This window comes from Diceros bicornis, chromosome 15 (genome assembly GCF_020826845.1).
Source record: "Diceros bicornis minor isolate mBicDic1 chromosome 15, mDicBic1.mat.cur, whole genome shotgun sequence".
Lineage (NCBI taxonomy): Eukaryota > Metazoa > Chordata > Mammalia > Perissodactyla > Rhinocerotidae > Diceros > Diceros bicornis.
The window spans coordinates 43,424,937-43,447,480 of NC_080754.1; the positions used below are offsets into that span (position 1 = coordinate 43,424,937).

At 38.5% G+C, this 22,544-nt stretch overlaps 2 protein-coding genes across 3 annotated transcripts in view; one reads left to right on the plus strand and one right to left on the minus strand.

The window, feature by feature from the left end:
* The window catches only part of MRPL47 (mitochondrial ribosomal protein L47), a 32,412-nt gene extending 10,295 nt beyond the window's left edge, over positions 1-22,117 (plus strand). Inside the window, exons 5-8 of one of the 2 annotated variants that reach the window (XM_058556302.1) lie at positions 1,825-1,955; positions 4,682-4,777; positions 18,975-19,027; positions 22,083-22,117. In XM_058556302.1, the coding sequence (XP_058412285.1) occupies positions 1,825-1,955; positions 4,682-4,777; positions 18,975-19,027; positions 22,083-22,102 (300 nt within the window). In that variant the 3' untranslated portion in view covers positions 22,103-22,117. Of the gene's footprint in view, positions 1-1,824; positions 1,956-4,681; positions 4,778-8,242; positions 9,320-18,974; positions 19,028-22,082 lie in introns of those variants that run through there. The other variant, XM_058556300.1, reaches the window with a different exon arrangement.
* Positions 8,837-22,544, minus strand: part of ACTL6A (actin like 6A) — a 28,776-nt gene continuing 15,068 nt past the window's right edge. The window contains exons 6-14 of the mRNA XM_058556297.1: positions 19,519-19,613; positions 19,101-19,207; positions 18,914-19,003; positions 17,465-17,526; positions 17,063-17,177; positions 16,827-16,907; positions 14,195-14,290; positions 11,343-11,429; positions 8,837-9,318 (exon numbers count right to left, since the gene is read on the minus strand). Coding sequence (XP_058412280.1) covers positions 9,238-9,318; positions 11,343-11,429; positions 14,195-14,290; positions 16,827-16,907; positions 17,063-17,177; positions 17,465-17,526; positions 18,914-19,003; positions 19,101-19,207; positions 19,519-19,613 — 814 coding nt within the window. The 3' untranslated portion in view covers positions 8,837-9,237. The remainder of the gene's footprint in view (positions 9,319-11,342; positions 11,430-14,194; positions 14,291-16,826; positions 16,908-17,062; positions 17,178-17,464; positions 17,527-18,913; positions 19,004-19,100; positions 19,208-19,518; positions 19,614-22,544) is intronic.

Genomic DNA, 22,544 nt, shown 5'->3' on the forward strand with positions numbered 1-22,544 from the left:
ATATTTGCTACCTCTGCTGTTAAGGAAAGTTATGTTTTAGAGACTCTTTTAAGTGCACTGACTGTTTACAAATAGCACATTGTTTATTTGATGAAAAAGCTGTTGCTAGGATTGTGCTGTTATAAGACTTAAACTTCAATAATAAATTATCCCCCTCCCTGCTTTAAAAAATATATTCAGAGGTGAACTTCAGCCCAAAAGGTCATATGTACTGCACTTTCTGAATTAGTAGAATCCAAAATAATAAAAATTTTCTCCAGGTAAACTGAAAGTGACCATAATTTTTTTTAAAAAACCTCAAATTTATACAGTTTTCCTAGTGTTTTGTGACATACTACTAAGGAAAATTCATCAAGAAAAAATCAAAAAAGAATTATTCTCAATTTAAGGTATAAATTAAAGCTTTAGAACTGTGTAAGGACACTCTTGGCTCTGGGAAAGTTATAAACCAGAAAAGAAAGCCCTTTGAGGTTGGCCTGTTTTGACTAAGGTGTATCTAATTGATACTTCCGCTTTTCCTTCCCATCTGTTGGCGTGAACGTGGGTAATTGGATATTAACTCTGTGGACTCTGTAGGCATTTACTTGCTATCTTTGTGAGCCAACACTCGACTTTGGTTAGGAGCCTTGGCCCTGGCCTTGCTTGGGCAAACTCTTGAATGTAGTCGGTCAGCAGCCAGGTTTGCTAATTACTAAGGTCCTGAGGGTTAGAGAGCTTTGCGTTAGACCCTTACTGGTGTGGTTCCTTTGTGCTCCTAAGTTTGTCTGTCTTCAAAATAGGATTTGTCATTCTTACTCATGTTTTATTTCTCAAGGATTTTGTAGAAATTCATATAGTTGAGAGGAAGTCCATGTGGATTCAGCTACTCAGTGTGGGAGTGAGTGAAGTTGGGGATAGCAAAAGTGCTGAGTGTAAGCTGAATATACCAGTTATGAGGTAGTTTATCTAAAGCTGTGGCTTTCACATTTCATTTGGGTCTCACAGCTACCTGGGAGATTATCTTTATAATCTAATCTGCCCCCTTTTTTTTTTGAGACTTGTTGTAAGAAACAAATGTGCATATGCAGTACTTCATGTCTGTTATGATGCTCAAAGATAATACACATAACCACCTAAAAATGGCTCTTAGTGTTTAGAACTATGAAAAAATTTAGCTCATCTGTCATTACAATCCCCAACATATGAATATTTATTTATAAAAATATATATATTGCACTACCAATATATTATTATATACTATATAAAACACAATAGAAATGTTAAAAGACGGCAATAATAACTAGAAGTTCTAATAGTATCTTTTTGCATCTTGATGGATCTTTGGAGATTACTCTAGTACCAGGATAGACTAACACTCCGTTCCTTGCAATAGCAACAGCTGCCAAGCAGGTCAAAATGTCTGTGTCTGCATGTCAGGGACCCACTGATTAGTTGAAGCCAAAACATGGGTTTTAATATTTAAAAGTAGCAAACTGTTATCACTTCTAATAGCTCATTGAGTTTTGAAATGACATGAGTCAAATTGGATCAACAAAAGGAACCTGTGCAGGTGTATCCCAGTCAAAACTAATACATGGAAATCTAAGAGAAATAGATTTTCATTTAAATGAAACTAAGCTTTTTAAAAATTACAAAAAGTGATAGTACAGATACCCATGTATGCATACGTGTGCCAAAAAGATTTTTAGGAAATATTTGATGGAATGGTTCTTGAATAAAAATATTCATCATAGGTTTTCTACAGCATAGTCTTTATGTGTTCTCTTTCTTTGGAATTCTATTGTAGGTGATCATTGAAATTATATCTTCCTGTTCTCTTCTCAGGTAGTAGATTCCATGGATGCATTAGATAAAGTTGTCCAGGAAAGAGAAGATGCCCTGAGACTTCTTCAGACTGGTCAAGAAAAGGCTAGACCTGGTGCTTGGAGAAGGGACATCTTTGGAAGAATCATCTGGTACATAGATTACACTGTGGCTTTTCTAAGATGAGAGTAGACATCCCATGCCTCATTCTCTTGTCCAATAGCTTTTAAGAAAACTCTCACCATATGAGATATTTTAGATATATTAGAGGTGTATCTAATATAAACACAGTCCTTAGACCCCTTTGGAACTCCAGGATATGAAAGAAGGTAGCTTTATCTGGTAGTCCAGGCATCCATCCCATGCCCATGATTCCTTTCACTTTAGGTTCTTTATAACAATGGTTCATAATCTTAGGTGAATGAATCATTTGACCTTTTGAGAATCTGATGAAAGTTATAGATCCTTTCCCCAGAAAAATGTACTCGTGCACATATAATTTCAGAAGGTTATAAATCCCATGAAGCTAACTTTAGGATACACACCTGTCCTCTTTGCCTGGGACAATTAAGAACCTGGGACTATTAAAAAAGAAGTTCTTGAGGAATAAGGACACATGAACCAGTCTCAGTTTGCTCCCATTGCCGTCAGGATAAGACCTAGTCCAAATTTTGAAACAGTTTATTTTCATTATACCTTTCCACCTTTTGTGACATCTTGGCCCCCAGGTCCAGTTCCCAAAGTCCTGTCAGACCTTGGGAAAGCATCTAATGATAAACTTTCACACTGAGGTACAGTAATTGAGAAGACTCAGTGCAGTTTCTCCTCCAGGGGTTTATTTACATTTGGGTTGAGCTACCAAAAGGAAGCATCGTTAGTACAATTTTAAGCATTGGTCGACAAAATGGGAAGGCATTTTGGGTGGTTGGAGACCATCCCAGTACTCCTGAAATTATATCACATAATAACGCTTACTCATTCGATAGGTTCTTTGTGTGTGTGTGTGAGGAAGGTTAGCCCTGAGCTAACATCCGCTGCCAATCCCCCTCTTTTTTCTGAGGAAGATTGGCCCTGAGCTAATGTCTGTGCCCATCTTCCTCTACTTTATGTGGGACGCCTGCCACAGCATGGCGTGATAAGCGATGTGTAGGTCTGCGCCCGGGATCCGAACCCGCAAACCCCTGGCCGCCCAAGGGGAGCATGTGAACTTCATCACTATGCCACCGGGCCGGCCCCATTCAATAGGTTCTTTTAATGGAGTTTGCGATAATGGGGCTGCTTGGAGCCAGATTTAAAGGAGTAGTCATGCTGTCTGTAACCATGTAATCCAATACAGAAGAGAGAGAAATTGCCAAAACATGACTAAAAACTTTGATCTATTTGATTTGCTACTAATTTTTATTTGGATTAATCCAGTTGAGGTCAGTTAGGACAGGGTGGGGATAGGGAAGAGAATCTATGTCAGTTTTAGAATCTGTAAGTGTGCTAATCTCTTCAAGGTTTTTTTTATTTTACTTTTTAACTTTTCCAGAGCTAAACAAAGTAGTGAATACAGCAATTATATCATCTTTCCAATGTAGTCTGTTAACTCAAACATAATTCCAGTGCCTTTTCCCTAATTTTCTGTTGCATGTTAAAATATTTAAGATAACCTTTTAAATGCAGAGCTCCTTCTTAAAAACATTACATCTGCATTTTTTTTTTCTGTCAAAAAGATCATGTGCGGGGCCGGCCCCGTGGCTTGGCGGTTGAGTGCGTGCGCTTTGCTACTGGCGGCCCAGGTTCGGATCCCAGGCGTGCACCAACGCACCACTTGTCCAGCCATGCTGGAGCGGCATCCCACATACAGCAACTGGGAGGACGTGCAACTACGACATACAACTATCTACTGGGGCTTTAGGGAGAAAAAGGGAAAAACGAGGAGGATTGGCAATAGATGTTAGCTCAGGGCTAGTCTTCCTCACCAAAAAAAAAAAAAAAAAGAACATGTGGCAGTAATGTCAGAGATTACTTTTTGGATGTGTCATTGCCTTGGCTGTTGAGGAATAGTAGTAGACTGTCACCCTGATGAGCTGAGGGAAACACAATACTGTTAGCTGTTCTGCCTAAAGCAGCAGTCCATACCTCTTGTGGCACTGTCAAATTATATGCTAAAAGCCAAAATTACAAATAGATTTGAACTTAAGCTTCTAATATAACAGATTGATTCTGGATTTTTAGAAACGATTAGTTAAATGGCCTGAAATTAATCCTCCTGTTACTTTTTTAATTGAGATATTTTCAAATAAACATTATAGTGTGAATTCACAATTTCCTTTTTTCCCACTCAACATTATGATTTTTTAGGTTTTGTTATGTTGAGATATAGATATGTATCTCAGTTGGTACAATTTATTTACATTTTAAAAACATAAAACATACTATCATATTACATATATATCAAATTATATGTGTGTATATACATGTGTATGTGTACATATATAAAATTAGTACACACACATATATATTTAGGTAGTAAAAGTACAAAATAGATCTGGTAATGATACGCTTCTTTTATGGCTAGGAGCTATTGTGGAAGTAGAGAACTAAAGCTGTGTCTTTAAACATATATATATTTTAAAAGGGTGATCCAAAGCAAACATTGCAGAATACTAATGTCTGCAATTTTGCAGGAGGTTCATGAGTGTCTTATGTTATACATACATTTCTCTAAGTTTAGAATATTTTATAATTTAAAACTATAAAAATTTAAAAATCTTTAAAAAGCCAATTACATCTCATATTATTGAAAACATATTTAGTCCAAAGAAGGCTAAAACTCTGTGAACAGTGATGTTGTAATGTTTCTTATAAGGTGATACCTTTGCTTTCTTGGCAGGCACAAGTTCAAGCAGTGGCCTATACCTTGGTACCTAAATAAAAGATACAATAGGAAACGATTCTTTGCGATGCCCTATGTGGAACGTTTTACCAGGTGGGCACAAGTACCCTTAATAATGAAACATCTTTACATCAGATAGATAACGTGTTAAGCTTTTACATATGTAATACATGTTCATTGTGGAAAAAACAGAAAAATCAGGTAAAAAAGAAGAAATTAAAGTCTTAATCTCACCATCCAGAAATAGCTACTGTTAACATTCTACTGTATATCCTTTCAAAAATTTCGTTGCCTTTATATTCATCAATCTATATGTAAGTAGATGGTTAAATCCTTCTGTAATGTAAAAGGAAGGTCCAGATACCTCAGTTGCCCAAAATGTGAGCTCTCGTTATTGCAAGGTTGATGAAATGAAAAGGGGCTCGGGTGAGGAGAGGAGCCTGTTGCGTTGTATTTGAATTCATGTTACCCTGCAGAATGGTGATTTCCAAATATTTTCTACAGCAATTTTTTTTCTGCATTGTTTATTATTGAATAGGGAGAACACAGGGCTTCTGTTATAGTAGAGGAATGAAGTGGTCCCATGAACCCCTGGCAAATAATTATAAAAACAAAATAAGATTTTTAAAAAACAACTATTTTAAAACACTAGCTCCACATCCAGAAGCAGACAGAAGCCAAAGGAGAGTTTAATCCCCAAAAATTGCAATTGGAAGGGAAAAGAATTGCAAATTTGTGGTTTCTGGGGCGAGGGTGCTGCTCAGCTCCTGGGGCTGTGGCTGCAGAAGAAACGGGGTGGGGAAACTGCAGGGTTACTTGCTAGAAGGTGCTAGAGATCAGAATTGGAGGCTGGAAAGCAGCTGGAAACTAGCAGCACAAGAACCACAGCTTTTAACAACTGCCTTGATAATACCATCAGCAAGAGGTCTTTAAAAACTGATTTTCTCCCCCAAAAGCTTGTTTCAAAACCAAAAAAACAAAAACACTTTAAAAAAAAATTTAAACAGGAATGGAATATATCTTTAGACTGAGCTTTAAGCAGTATACTTGAATATCACAGTTCCAGTTTTTCATCTTCCCCACCAAAGCAGCTACCTCTCCTCAGTTCCAGTTTCATCTGTTGTGATGTGATTCATTTGGTCTTTGTCCCCATTTCTGGCATAGAGCTCCTAAAACCCTTGGAATGTCCTAAGTGATGAAAGCAAAACCAAACAAACAAAAAAGATGTCTTTTGTTACATTAATGATGTGGCTTTTGGAAAGCCCTGAAGGATGGAGCTGGTGCCAGGGGAACCCTCCTTTAATAGATGGTTGGAGCTTTCAGCCCCACCCCCCATTTCTGGGGAGAGGAGGGACTGAAGGTTGAATCAACTGCCAGTGGCCAATGATTTACCAATCATGCCTTATGTAACGAGGCCTCCATAAACACCCAAGAGGACCAAGTCCATAGAGCTTCCAGGTTGGTGACCATGTGGAGATTTGGGGAGAATGGCACGCCTGGAGAGGGCATGGAAGCTTCACACCCTTGCCCCATACCTTGCCCTTTGCAACTCTTCTGTCTGGCTGTTCCTGAGTTACGTCCTTTTATAATAACTGTAATCTAGTGAGCAAATGGGTTTCCTGAGTTTTGTGAGCCGCTCTAGCAAATTAATCGAATCCAAGGAGCGGGTAGTGGGAACCCCAGATTTATAGCCAGTCAGTCAGAAGTACAAGTAACAACCTGGACTTTTGGCTGGTGTCTGAAGTCCAAGGAGGGAGTTGTGGGAACCCCCAATCTGTAGCGGGTTGATCAGAAGCACAGGTGACTACTTCTGACGCTATCTCTAGGTAGATAGTGTCAGAATTGAATTCTCAGACACCCTGCTGGTGGTGGTGTGGGAACCGCCCCTCCAGTGGAATTGGCTCCAGAGCCCCTTTATCTATAGTATATCCATTCTACATGGGCACTAAATGTCAGTCATCTTTTTCATCACCAGTGCTCTAGATTCAGTCAATCCTTGATTTAATTCTTCCTGCTGAATGTCTCCAGGATCTGTCCTTTCTGCTCCCACTGTCTCCGCCCTAGTGCAATCCCTCTTCGTCAAGTTGAATTATTGAACATCTTCCTCACTCCAGTCCATTCAAGTATTGCTTCCTGGCTAATTTTCCTCAAACGTCTTTATCACATCACCCCTGTTAAAAACATACAGTAGCTTCTTGTCTACAGAAGAAAATCCAGACTCCTTCCCACCCAGTGTTCCCACAATGTAGTCTTAGCTACTTATCCTTCATCAAAGTCAGACCTTTCTCCTTGTTTCCTAAACTTAACTTGCTCCTTTTCCCCTCTCACTGCTCCCGTTCCTACAGCTTTGAAATCTCTCCACCTAGTCACATTTTAAGGCCCAGTTCAGATGCTAAGCAGCTGAAGAAGTCTAACTGCACTGGCTGTTTTTTTGCTTTCTCCAAGCCTACTGTGCCACTTGATCCTTTTGTCCCCTAGTCATATAAGGTGAAGCTACAAATATCATGCCTTTCACAACAACGCATGAGAATTTATGAATCCAGTGCCACTTTTACAGGCCTTATACGTATTCTAATTATTCTACCGTTTTAAGCCTTCAGAGTATGGAGCATAATCTTCTGAATAGTTTTAAAAATAGCAAACCTTTCTCCTTTCATATGGGTTTATTTTTTATAAATGACCAAAATTTAGTTGGAGGAAAGGCTGGTGAATAGACTGGGTAATGATTTCACATTTGTTTAGTCTTACTTTTTACTTAATTTACAAAGTAGCTTATATTTTTTGTATATACACATATTTTAGTCTTCACCTGAATTTAACTCTCATCTGAAATTTCTGTGATCTCCCCCATAGCACTGGCATATTACGTGTCTCTTTATTGTATTGTTATATTTTACATAAACTTATACCTACTGACCAATAAAATATCCTGAAAAATATCAACTTAAGTACAGTATAAGCTTGGCATCCATGAATTTATCATTTGCAATTTTGATGATTCCTGAGTGGCCCCAGAGGTCAGCATAATTTAGCTGAGGCAGAAATGCCTCCTGCTCTGGGATGCTGATGGGTAGAAGCAAACTCACTCAGAGTGGCGGGTCTGCCCCAGCACCTAAGCTCTTCTCTTAGCATGGCTTTATTCTCTCTGTTGTAGGGGAAATGATGTGCTAGACTAAAGGCTGTTTGAAATTAGACAACTCCTAAAAGTCTTAGGCTATATCTCAGGATGTAAAAAATCTAATGTAGTCAATAAAATTACAGCGTTTCTAAAATAAGGTAGAAACGTAGGACAGTCTGTTATGGGCTCACAAGATCTGTTCATTCTTTCCAGTCAGGAGATGGGAAGGAGAACTGGTGTAGGCATACAGATGCTTTTCATTTCACATTTATCTTTGACTTGTGTAGATTACAGTGATTGTTCAAGGTTAATAATGTCCATGACACACCTAATACAAAGACTGGCATGAGGCCTTTATGTAACTGATTTGTACATATTTTGATAGTATTGAGTAACGGAAATAGTTTTATAAAATTGCTGTCATGCTTTTATTATTCTAGACTGAGACTTGAGAAACAAGCCCGCATCGAAGCAAGGAAGAAAAGTTTAGAGAAAAAGAAAGAACGATTTCTTCAGGAAAAGTTTCCACATCTTTCTAAAGCCCAGAAGTCAAGTCTTGTCTAAGATGTCTGAACTCTTAATTTACCATTTGGTTTTTCTTGGATAACAGTCTATATACAAAAGTAAATATATATTAAGTGGTTTATAAGGAAATTGTGTTTTTAGTCAAATGATTATCAACTGTTTTAAATGTTAATATGACATGCAAATTCTGGAAGTGGTCACGCTTCTACCAAATTTTTTTAAAAACCAGGTATAAAGTTCAGATTAAATTCCCATTTTGTAAATTCTGACATCTAATTAGACTTTATTATTACCTGTATCTTAGAATGAGGAAGTGATGTCAACTGCTACAGCAAAGGCAATAGGATAGTTTTTGGAATTCAGGTCGCATTTTAACTGCTATTGTTAATAGGCTATGAAGGGGGTTTGGATACTACTGTTAATAAATAGTAAGTACTTTCACTCAAAATAATGATAAATATATTTAGTACTTAAAGTAGCAAGTCACAACACACAACAGTCCAAAAAAGTATTTCTGGAATGGCTAGTAATTTTTATTTAATTTTGCAAGCCTAAGGTAAAAAGCATAGGCAGTAAGTTTTACTAGTCAATAAAAAGCAATTCTACCAATCCACTGGTAATTAATATACTAAAGAGAGTTGGAAAGCATTTTACTGAAAGCAAAATATTTAGAGAAAATAGATATTTATACAAAATTATAAAATGCTTGTAATAAGAATAAGTGCATTTCAAGGAAAGCACAAACTTATTTTAATTTATAGAGCCAGTTAAAGCCTTAAAAAATTTAAGTGGAAATTGAAATATGCAAAAATGTATAAACATTCTATAAAAGATGGTCATTCTTTTCCTGAGTATACTAAAGCTATGAAACGTAAGGTGACACAGGAAGGTAGGGGTTTGGGAACTCTTTTCAAGGGCATTTCCTTTCTACACACTGCTTCCCTCCTTCTTCATATTCTTGTTTGGAAATCCACATCTGCTGAAAGGTGCCCTGCAAAATGGAAAGAAAAATTATATAATTGGGCTTTTTTATTAGAAAATACTTTTTTTTTTTTTGAGGAAGATTGGCCCTGTGCTAACATCTGTTTCCACTCTTCCTTTTTCTTTTTTCTCCCCAAAGCCCCAGTACACAGTTGTGTATCACAGTTGTGAGAGTTGTAGCTCTTCTATGTGGGACGCCACCTCAGCATGGCCTGATGAGCAGTGAGTAGGTCTGTGCCCAGGATCCAAACCGGTGAACCCCCGGCCACCAAAGCAGAACACATGAACTTAACTGCTACACCACCAGGCTGGCCCCAGAAAACACTTTTTTAATGTCTTTATTTTTACAACTCCTAACCTTTGAAGAACTCTTCAACCCCTCCCTCAAAATAGTAATCCATTACCCCTTATTTCTGCCCTCCTACTGATCTTCCTCAACTCACGACGTGGTTACGCCCCAATAAACTTGTCCTAAGTTGAAAATACTCTAAGTCAAAACTGCATTTAATACACCTAACCTGCCTAACATCATAGCTTAGCCTAACCTACCCTAACAAAGCTCAGAAGACTTACATTAGCCTACAGTTGGGCAAAATCATCTAACAAAGTATTTTATAATAAAGTGTTGAATATCTCATGTAATTTACTGAATACTGTACTGAAAGTGAAGAAGAGAATGGTTGGAAGTTTATCAGTTGTTTAGCCCCGTGATTGGCTGACTGGGAGCTGCCACAGCCACTGCCCAGCATCACAAGAGAGTATCATACAGCATACTGCAAACCCAGAAAAGATCACCTTCAAAGTACAGTTTCTACTGAATGCATATCGCTCTCGCACCATGGTAAAGTGGAAAACTCGTTAAGTCGAACCATCGTTAAGTTGGGGACCATCTGTATTTAGTCTTGCCTAAGGTCAGAAAGAATATTAAATCTTTCTATACCCATTACACTGTCATGAGGATTTAGAAAATGGCTGTGAAAGGAAGACGGAGGGTTTAGCTAGGGTGGCTTGGTGCCAACCTTAAGGCAATAATAGAAATTGTTGGAAGGCTTGAGCCTCGTACACAGGTGAAGAGATGTTCTAGCACTTGATTAATTGTAACATTTAGATCTCAAAAGTGCTCATCAGAACTGGGGTAAAGTTTTGCAAGTACACACGATAGTACACAAGCACTATACCCAATAAACATAGAAGGTGAAAGGAGGGAAGTGACCTGGGCCACATTAATACACAATAGGACACAAGCACTATACCCAATAAACATAGAAGGTGAAGGGAGGAAGGAACCTGGGCCACATTAATAATAAGACGTGTAAGCAGGAGAAATCCATTCCTTATCATTATTCAAGTGGATTCATACATGGTATCCAGTTTTGATCTAAGATCTATTAAAAGATTGGAAATAGAACATAGACAATATATAAACGGACAGTTACAAACATATAATAGCTTAAAAATGTTTAGCATAAGTACTTTGTGACATTTACTTTGGCTGCGCTGAGGTGAGGGGGGAATTCTCCGAGTCTAGGGTGCAGATAAGGATAAGGGCTTTTTCTCCAAGTTCAAGGCAGGCACCAGTCTAAGCAACATGCAAAACCCAGCACCATGACTTCACCATTGGCCCCAAGAACCAATTCCTGACTTGCTCTACCTCACCAACAGGCCAGGGAGCAACCAGAACCCGAGAAGGAATGATTTAATTTTAAATGTGCTGCAAATAAGTCATGACCAGTGCCAATGGGAGTATTATTAGAAAAGGCATGAATAAGATAACAAATTCCCATCTCTGTTTGAGAGAAGAAATTGAAATTAGGCTGACAAATATCCACTAATAAGGCAATGGAGTATTTTGTTATATTAGAACATGTAAAGGTGGTATTAGGTCCTCTACTCATTTGATAGTTATAACATGCAAAGATAAATGATATACTGGAATTATTTTTAGTTTTTACTAAATTTAGTATTTTCAGTGGTACCTTTAAGTTAAATCATTCAATAAGAATTTTTAACTATTTTGCAAAGTAGTTTACTAACCAAAGAAGCTAGAATGGAGCCACCGATCCATGAACTAAACCTCCGTTCCACTGTTGTATTATTTGCAATCAATTTCAACCGCATACTCTAAAATAGAGAGGGAAGAATAAGTATTAGTAAATCATAAAATAGGCAGACTCAACTTAGGAAATTCAATTTTGATGACTTCTTAATGACTCTGGTTCAAACTGATTATACATGATTATTTTGCAATAGGTAGGCTAATAGGCATAGGTTGAACTACTGTATAGATTTTCTAAGTACATTGATTATGGCTTTTAATGTGTAAAATTTAATAAGAAAAATTATGCAAACCTCAGAAAACTGCATACTTAAAGAGGATGGCATTCACAATTTATACCCTAGAACAGCAAATGTACCTAATGCTTACTATAAATCATTGTACTGTGCTAAGTGCTTCATATATTATTGCATTTCTTCCAACGCCAAGTGACAGTTATCATCCCAACCTGCCGCCCTTTCCATACTCCTCCTCAACTTGCTAACTACTTGTTTAGGCCTTTGTGCTATCCTAATCCCTCCTGTCTTAGTTCACCACCCCCTCCCCCACTTCCAAATCAAAACACAGCCATCAGATTGCAGGTATGTTTCTTCTTCGTACTGCTTTCCTTCCACATGAGTGCTTCTGTTTTGAACTCACACTCTCTCGATAAACATGGTTTTATGGCTCAGCACTATCCCTATCTCACTTCCTTTATCGAGAGATTTTTTTCCCCCTACCTAGGAATCTGTTTCTGGGGACAGTTCTTAAATTGTTGATACTTTCCAATTATTCTATACATGATCATATGGTATGAGTCTTTTTCACAGTGAAATAAATGTGCGTGTGGCGGGGGGCAGTATATGGTATGGGTGGGAGGGATGCTGGGAGCAGGAGGGATGAACATGGGTTTCTGTAGGTGAGGAACTGGTTGATATACAATAGAATTTCTTTCCTGTTACTTCATTGATTTTTAATTGCTTCCTAAAGGACAAGGATAGTACCTAACTGGTCTTGACCAGACCTTGGACAGCCCATGTCTATATTCGTTATTCTAGGACTTTCTATGAAATCTAATGATTAGTACTATAATTAAGGTATATTCCAGATCAGACCATATCTCCAAGAATGTTGTAAATATAAAGGTGTCAATCTTGTGCCTATATCAATATTTAATAATACTTATAAAAATGTGGCATATGTAAAACATCCCTTTATATGAGAAACCAAAAAACTATCAAATATACAAATTCTATAGATACTGTTAGGGCCTATGTAACCCCTACTAAGTTTTTTAAAATGTAATATTTAGTACAGAATACCTTACAAAAACTGCTTGATAGAAGTTTTAAAATCTAAAGATTATGACTGCTACTTTGTTATCAATTTACCATGTAAATTACCTTCTCCCCAAATCAGGTTTTTCTATTCTTTTAAAAGTTATCACAATGCATCCAGTGATCTTTTTAAAATAAACATTAGGAGCTCTTCAGTCCCTTGCCAAATTTTATCCTGTAAGTTTGCTATTAATAAGCCACATGACCTAGTACCTATCTCTGTGGGTTGAACTGTATCCCCCAAAGAGATATGTTTAAGTTCTAATCCCTTGTACCTGTGAATGTGACCTAATTTAGAAATAGGGTCTTTGTAGATATAATTAAGATACAAATTAAGATGAGGTCATATTGGAGTAGGGTGGGCCCTTAATCCAATATGACTGGAATTCTTTTTTTTTTTTTTTTTGTGAGGAAGATCAGCCCTGAGCGAACATCCATGCCAATCCTCCTCTTTTTGCTGAACAAGACGGGCCCTGAGCTAATGTCCATGCCTATCTTCCTTCACTTTATGTGGGACACCACCACAGCATGGCTTAACAAGCGGTGCATTGGTGCATGCCCAGGATCCGAACCCGGGCCGCCAGCAGCGGAGTGCGTGCACTTAACTACTACACCACAGGGCCAGCCCCCAGAATTCTTAAAAGAAGAAAACAGACCCATGAGGGAAGAATGCCATATGACAAAGAGATAGAGACTGAAGTACTGTAGCTGAATCCAAGAAACGCCAAGGATTGCTAGCAAACCATCAGATGCTAGAAAGAAGGAAGGACTGATTCTCTTCTGTAGGTTTCAGAGAGAGCATGGCCCTGCTGACATGGTGATTTCAGACCTCTAGCTTCCAGAAAAGAGAGATGATAAATTTCTGTTGTTTTAAGCCACCCAGTTTGTGGTATTTTGTTACCCTGGGAAACTAAGGCACCATCCATCTTTCCAGCCATACTGCTCTCCTCACTGTACAGACTATAAGCCAACTACTTTGAAATACTGGAATATACCATCTTCCTTTCATATGTGACACATGGTATTCCCTCCACCTAGATGTCCTTTCATAAATTACCATGAACTCCTATTCATTCAAACAGCTTCTTTATGAAGCTTCCCTCTGATTCTCCTAGCGAGTTAAGTGCTTGCTCCTCAGTGTTCCCATGAGTGCCTGGTTCATGACATACTGAACCACTTAGCATATTTCGGTCTTTATTTTTTGCATGTCTATTCCTCCTAGCAGACCAAGCCCTTGGTGGGCAGGGACTGTATTTTATATCCCTACTGCCTAGCAGACTATAGGTACTTAAGTATGGAATCAATGAATAAAATGAGATTCAAACAGTACAAGAGTAATTAATGTCATGTAGGAAAAATTGATTTATAAGGGATATTAACTTGATTTAAGTAATCCTGTACCAGCCACACACAAAATATCAATCTACTGAAAAACAAGCTTTATGTATAAAATTACACCAGCAGTGAGGACACATATGACAGAAGACCACCACTAAACAACAGACAGAACTTACGGGAGGAGTTTTCTGAGAGAGCTCTCTGTTCAGCCTGTCGGTAAAGCTCTGTATTAGCGTGTTTCCTCCTGCCACTATAACACTGCCATAGAGACCCTAGGATAAAAAACAAAAATAAATTAGTTCCAAATGTTTCCAACAATTTTAAACAACTACAAATAAAACCACGTCCTCCACTACAATTTTCCCTTTCTTTTTAAACTTTTTTACTTCTATGTAGACCTAGTAGCTTAATCCAGTGGTTCTCAATCCTGGCTGCACATTCAACTCATTTAGGGAGCTTTTAAAACACCAATGCTGTGGAGCAAATAAATAAAAATCTCTTGGGATGGGGTCCAGGCAAAGTTTTCGTTAGTTTGTTTAAAACTCTCCAGGGCCGGCCCCGTGGCTTAGCGGTTAAGTGCGCACACCCCGATGCTGGCGGCCCGGGGTTCGGATCCCGGGCGCACGCCGACGCACCGCTTCTTTGGCCATGCTGAGGCCGCGTCCCACATGCAGCAACTAGAAGGATGTGCAACTATGACATGCAACTACCTACTGGGGCTTTGGGGGAAAAATAAATAAATAAAATTATAATTTCAACAGAAGCTTTTTTAAAATAAATAAATAAAAAAATAAAACTCTCCAGATGTTTCTAATGTGTATTAAAGTTTAAGAACCACTGACTTAAACCAATTATTCTAAAGCCCAATCATAATTTTTTGGCAGATGGCTGCCAATATTTAATTAGAGACATGTTTTATAATAACTTCATCTTAGAATGTTCATCTAGAAGTTATGGTATTTAAAACTAGACAATAAGATTATTTAATGGTTATGATGGACAATGCCTACTCTGACAATATTCCTGGCCAAAATGACTGTGACCTTTCTCTTCTGCAGGGTGTGCATCAGAACCATGTGGGGAGCTTTTTCAAAATCCACATGCTGAGGCCTTGGCAAATAAAAATAAATTCCTACTTATAAGGAGTATATTTACTTCTAATTTGTGCATATGCATCAGAAAGTTAAATGTCAGCCTGCTTTTTTAGTGGCTAAGTTCATATTTTAAAAATTTATTCCAAATGTCCAAATCATCTAAATTTTGAAAGAGAAAATGGAATACAGAAGCATCTCTTCTACAATCAACATTAGTTAAAAGGAGAAATCTCGCGGGGCCGGCCCGGTGGCGCAAGCGGTTGAGTGCGCGCGCTCCGCTGCGGCGGCCCGGGGTTCGCTGGTTCGGATCCTGGGCGCGCACCGACGCACTGCTTGGCAAGCCATGCTGTGGCAGCGTCCCATATAAAGTGGAGGAAGATGGGCACAGATGTTAGCCCAGGGCCGTCTTCCTCAGCAAAAAAAAAAAAAGAGAGGAGGATTGGCGGATGTTAGCACAGGGCTGATCTCCTCACCAAAAAAAAAAAGGAGAAATCTCGCTAAAAACAGAAAGTTATCACTGTCTTACAGTAAATGTCCTTTAATTCAATTGTCTTCCCTCAAAAGTGGCTTTAAGTGTGAACTAAAAAATGCCATACTTACACTCCTAGTGTCCTAGAAGCAGCACATGCCTGCTAGGTGACTAGTTGAGCTAAAGAACATTTTTCTTAGCCACCCAGAAGTCTTTTTTGAATAACATGGCTTTTTATACACACTTAGCCATTAGCACTATGCTCTAAGCAAATGAATTAACTCAAATAAAATTGAGCCTACAAATGTTGGCTACAAATTGAACCTAGGGTTTAAATAAGATATAATCAACCTAATAATTAGTATGGTATAAAATACAGAGTTAGTATTTAAAACTTGGCAAAGCACAAAAAATATGAAGGCAAGATGATCATCTAAACTAAACTCCATGTAAAAGTTACATAATTCAAACTACACCTTCTTGAAAAATAAAAGTCGTGAAACTGTACTATATACAAGAAAAATCACCAATAATATATATTTTTGTTTGTTACATTTTAAGAAATCTCTAGGGCTGGCGCAGTGGCTTAGCGGTTAAGTGCGCGCGCTCCGCTACTGGCGGCCCAGGTTCGAATCCTGGGTGCACACCAACGCACCGCTTCTCCGGCCATGCTGAGGCCGAGTCCCACGTACAGCAACTAGAAGGATGTGCAACTATGACATACAACCATCTACTGGGGCTTTGGGGGGAAAAAAAAAGGAGGAGGATTGGCAATAGATGTTAGCTCAGAGCCGGTCTTCATCAGCAAAAAGAGGAGGATTAGCACGGATGTTAGCTCAGGGCTGATCTTCCTCACAAAAAAAAAGAAATCTCTAGAACAGCACTGCCTAAAAGAACCTTCTGTGACGATGGAAATGTTCTACATCTGCACTGTCATACAGTAGCTAGGAGCCACACTTATAATATAATTATAATTTATAATGTGGATAGTGCAACTGAAGAACTGAATTTTAAATTTTTATTTACTTTAATTTAAATTGCCACACATGACCCATAGCTACTACTCTGGACTCACATCTCTTGAGTTCTGCATTTTTCCTTTTCTAGTACTTCATTTTTTTCATATTCTGTTATAAAATGGACTTCAAAGTCAATGGCCAAAGTTGCCAACTTAAATAATGATTTGGGGGCATTTCATTGCCCTAAAAGATACCTTTCTGCCATAAACAGGAGATTGGCACTTACTGGTCTGATGTCAATATCACACATTCCAACACTTGTGGTGACAACATGACTGACTCCCAGCATTGTATTTCCTGATAATCCCTACAACAAAATAAAAATGAGTAGTCACATAGAAGAACTTCAAGCAATAAAGCACATCCAAAAAAATTTAGTCCATCTTATTTAGGTTTTATAATTACACAAGATCTTTACATATACATGAAAAGCCAAACTAATTATGAAATAAGCTTTCATACCTTTACATTGGAAGGGTCAAATAATCCTTCCGGAATCTTTAACCGTTCTGCTCCAAAATCACAGTTGTAGCCATTGGGGAATTCATAATGAACAGTTGGCATCTGTGCAGCTACTCTAAAGACATAGTAAACAAAAGACAAAAACAATCCTCTTCAAAATTATAAACTACTAAGGAGTCATCAACTTGTAAGAAAGCAGAGTGAGAATATCTTCTTTTCTTTAAAAATGTTATGCAGTATTTCTTAACTTTTTACCTTTAGACCAGTCAAGCATATTCTGAGTTTTTTTAACTAAACAAATCAATCTTTCCTCATTTATGAAGTAGTTTTTAAAATGATTCATATAAAAGTTTTAATGAGCTATTCAATTATAAGTCTTGCATACAAAATAAGAAAACATACTGTTCATCGTAAGTTGAATCTGACACTTGAAGTACTGAAGCTTGAAAATCCTGGATAACACACTATGGAAAAACACAAGTTTAAGAAACAAGGTTATTGAGATTTGTCTTTGCAATCTATACTTTCGTAACATTTTACTGAAAATACTTTTCTTAATGAAACTGAACCACATTCCTGGATAGGTAAGTCATTTCAAGGGTATAAATCTACCCAGCAAGGACTCTGAGTATTAAGGAACCCAATTGTAAACATTTGCATTAGAAACTAAATTATATAACATTAAAATTAAACAGTTACGGAACAATGATGAGCTAAAAACAATTGGGAACCTTTGTGCCATAGTCCTGCATGACAAATCTGGTTTCAGAACACTGGTTTTTCCTTAAAAATAAGCTTAGACTTAGAAGCAAGATTTCATTACCTGCATATATATACATATGCATATACACTGCATCTTATGTAACTTTTAAAGATTGCACATAGTGTAAAACAGTTAAAAAATCTGCTGTGAAATACATACGACCTCTGGGCTGCTAAGGAAAAATCTTGTCTAATATCTAGGCAAAATTATTAATCATCTTCACAATTTTTCCTTGTACCAAATATCCACAGAAGAGTCTTTTATCTTTAGGTGCAAAAAGCTGTCAGTTAGGATATATCCCTGCTATAGTAAATCATGACTTTTATATCCTTTTACTGTTAGAAATGAATATATATCTGTGGTGTGAGAGGCTGTTTTACTAAACACTCTCCCTATCAGTAAGTCACAGTTCAGGGATGGATTTTTTAGTAAAGAGAATCTCTCGTTGGCTTCTTGTGAATAACACATTTTTTATATGGCTGATTGAGGTTAGGAAAGAGAACACAACTGAGCCATACTAGCAGATCTCTACAGACTAAAACCATTTTCTTAGCTAAAAAACGTATACAATAGCATAATGCTTGTTACCCCCAAACCAAAGTTTCTTCCAGGTCTCACCATAGTAATCCAAATGAGTACATAATAGTTTGTTGCGATATTTGTTTGGCAAGTATAAAAAGCACCCTCCCCCAAAAGACTATTAATTTTGTTTGTAAAATATTATTAAAAATATAAAGTTTGATGGGCCAGCCCCATGGTGTAGCGGTTAAGTGTGTGTGGCTCCACTCCTGGCGGCCCGGGTTCGGATCCTGGGTGCACACTGACACACCGCTTGTCAGGCCATGCTGTGGTGGCATCCCACATAAAGTAGAGGAAAATGGGCACGGGTGTTAGCTCAGGGCCAGTCTTTCTCAGCAAAAAGAGGAGGACTGGCATGGATGTTAGCTCAGGGCTGATCTTACTCACAAAAAAAATATATATATATGTATAAAGTTTGAAAATACAAACTTTATAAAATACAAGCTCACGTTCTATTCAAAGACTCACAGCCTGTAATGCTTTCGTAAAGAGAGTAAGAGTTAACTCACGTTACACATGTAATTGTGCCAAGACCTCGTAACCTGCGGCAACTTTTCTTTTCTTTTCCAGTTTGCTGGAGATCCTTCACGAACAGCTTCCTGAATACCAAGAGCATGTACTAAGTTAAGAGAGTTCACAAAATAAGGGTGGGGAGTTGGAAATAAATTCCAAAAAGAAAATCCAATCATCACTTACTTTTGATGCAATCATATATGGAGGAATCAGTTCTATATTCATTTCTTGGAAGAGTTCTCTGCACTGCATAGTAATAAAGTCTCCAGCAAGAGGGGATTTCACAATGCCTACGAAACAGATTAAACAAGGCTAAGAGAGCATTAAATCCAAACTCCTTGAGACAAATTTCCCCTGTGTATTTATATATGAATAATTTTTTTCAAGTAGAATTAACTGAACTATCCCTCAAAGCATGAATGAAGCCATGCATCAGTTTTAAATATACATTATATACTAAAGATTTAAAAAACATTCTTAAAAAAACGACATTATTTGGAAACTGACATACTTTGATAGTCTAAATCATAGCTTTATTTCATTACCTATGTCCTCATGACAGCTAACATCCTCTCAGAGCACCCTGGTTAAATACATTTACCTTGCTGAAGGACATAGCCATCGTGAACTGGAATTGCAGTGGTGTGAGTGGCTCCACTGTCCAAAATAAGCCCAGTAGAACGACCATTAGCAAATCTAGTTTAAAGCATTAAGGAAAAGAAAGTATCAAGGCTCCTAAAATAATGTTTAGTGTAAAGGGAAGGTTTTATTAAGGCATTTTTAAACATGTGCATTAGGGCTTAAAATATGTTACAGTAAATGTAAGAATGAAAATTGGTAGCAAATAACTCTGGCTTAAAAACAAATGACAACAGGCAGGACTTCCAGAATGGTGATGTGAGGAACTTGGGGAAACCTTTATTCCAGAGAGCCATCTGTTAAGCTGGTCAAAATTAGCACAATCGTTCAAAGTCTCTGCAGACAGATCAAAGGGCTTACAACAAATTGAGAAGCATTTAACAAAATCTACAGAAACGTGGTAAGAACAGTGGGAGACTGTGGCAGCTGAGCTAGGAACAAAAACCACTCTCACATCAGATTAAAGAAGAACAATTTCAGTAGTTTGGCAGCTGAGTGGCGTTCCCATCTCCCTCAACTCAATGGGAAGAGCTACTGGAGGTGGATTTAACAGCCAGTGAATACTGCTGAGCCCACTTTCCACAGTTCTGTGCTGCAAAAGGCCTGTATCACACGAATGTCCTAAACCCACGCTGAGGAGTAGGCCACTCACTGGGTCATCAAATATGTACTGAGCATCTACTATGTGCCTAGTGATGAGTCTGGTGCTTAATAAAGGAGGGAAGAGGCAAGGGAGATCTGGCACTGGCATTCCTTATAAAGGTGAACCAAGACTGTCTCTGCCCTGAAGGATATCCTGTTTACTGAAGTAGAGATCAGTAAAGTTGTAAAAAAAAAAAAACAGCTCAGGATGCCCTGAGGGGTGCAAAGGAGAGACCACCTAACCAATCCCTGGGAAGTCCAAGTGTAAGTGGGGGAGGGGGACACAGGGACAGCAGGAACATGTGGGAAGGCCAGGAGGCAAGAGAGCATGGTGCGGTCAGAGAAGCACAAGCAGTTCAGCAGAGCCTGAAAGAATAAGGAAAGAGGGGGGAGATGACTCTGGTTTAAAGCAGGCTGGCAATTAACAATGATTACGGGAGCTGCAGTGTGAAGAACGGGCAAGAGAAGAGGAAGGGCTGCAGTAATCCCCGAAACAGCTTGCACCTAATGCAGTGGCAGCGGATAGAGAGGTCTGGATGACTGACTAAACGTGAAGGGTTAAGGAGAAAGATTTCCAGGCCGGCCCTGTGGCTTAGCTGTTAAGTGCGCGCGCTCCACTACTGGTGGCCCGGGTTCGGATCCCGGGCGCGCACCAACGCACCGCTTCTCCGGCCATGCTGAGGCCGCATCCCACATACAGCAACTAGAAGGATGTGCAACTATGACATACAACTATCTACTGGGGCTTTGGGGAAAAAAAGGAGGAGGATTGGCAATAGATCTTAGCTCAGAGCCAGTCTTCCTCAGCAAAAAGAGGAGGATTAGCATGGATGTTAGCTCAGGGCTGATCTTCCTCACAAAAAAAAAAAAGAGAGAGAAAGATTTCTGTTCTGGGCAACTGGGAGACAGACAATACACAGAAGAAGGAATAAATCTGAAACAAGAGAAGACAAATTTAGTTTGGGACATAATGAGTTTAAAGTGCTTAAAGAGAGAACTAATAGAAAAAGTTCTAGTAGGCAGCTGGATGCAGGCCTGCAGCTCACAAGAAAGATCTGGGATATAGACATAGATTTGGAATCTGTCAGTGGGTAACTGGTATCTGAAGCCAAGGAAATGTTAAACCAGAAAGAGCATGTCATGAGAGATGAAGGGCTAAGGGCAGAAAACCAAGCAATGGGTAGAGATGCTCAGAGGAAAGAAATCTGAGAGTAAGTGGCCAGAAAGACAGGTTAGCGATTTATCGTTGCTATTACTGGTACTCTATTGAGCCCTGGCCAGCTAGATACGTAAACACTAATCCTATCTCAGTTAGTATGAAGCCATACAGCAACAGCAGACTAAAAAGTGGCATAAAGGTATGTGAACCCTCCTATAGATGGCAATTATAAAATCTGGACAAATTATTTAAAATGACCATTTTAAGATAACGAAAAGTGTTCAAAAGTAGTCAAAATTCAGTCAAAAGTTATTATCGTAAAACTGCAACTAGAAGGGGTAAGAATTGCAAATTTGCAGCTTCCTGGCCTGAAAGTGCTCCCCAGCTACAAGGCTATGGCTTAGGACAGCAATGGTGGAAACCTGCCACTCGACCACCTTGAGTGAACAGAGAAAGGAGTTCAGGGCTGGGAGAAAAGCTGGACAGTTACGGTAGAAATCCTGGAAGAAAGAGAACCACAGAAGGGCTGAAACCCAAAATCTGAGCGTAAAATCTACTCAGATCTCTGGCTGATCGTTAAACTATTCAAGTGCAGGGCTTCAGGCAGCCCGAAAAAGTGCAGAGAGAGAACAGAGAGTAATCTACTCTTGAAAAACAGAGCTGCACCCATGAGTCCTGTAATTTTGCTGCCTTCCTAACTAAATGCTTTCTCCAACAACATGCAGCTCAGACAGCAGAAAGCTGAAGCGTTCCTTACTAGCTTGAGGCGCCAACAGGACAGAGCCCGAGCTGGCCGATATGAGACCCCAGCCACCAATCACGTCAGAGAAAACAATGCTACTCTTCTAATATTTTTGTTTTGGAAAATATATCTATTTCATAAAAATGTTATTTGTGTTAACATTAATGGGTCTATTTTAGTTATTTTTAAAGGAACTAGTTAAGTAAATGTTAAAAAGAATTCTTCGTTTTAATTGTGCAAACAGTAATATTGGTAGATATAACCCACATAAACAAAAGCTCTCTGGAGTCCTCAGTAATTTTTAAAGTGTAAAGGAGTCCTGAGGCCATAATGTTTGAGAAGTCAAAACAATTTTTAGAATAATACTCCGATGTTATTTTGTTTTCACTGTCATTCTCTCGTGAGTGCATAGGGAAGTTTTCCAGAGGCAATGTCATGTGTGATA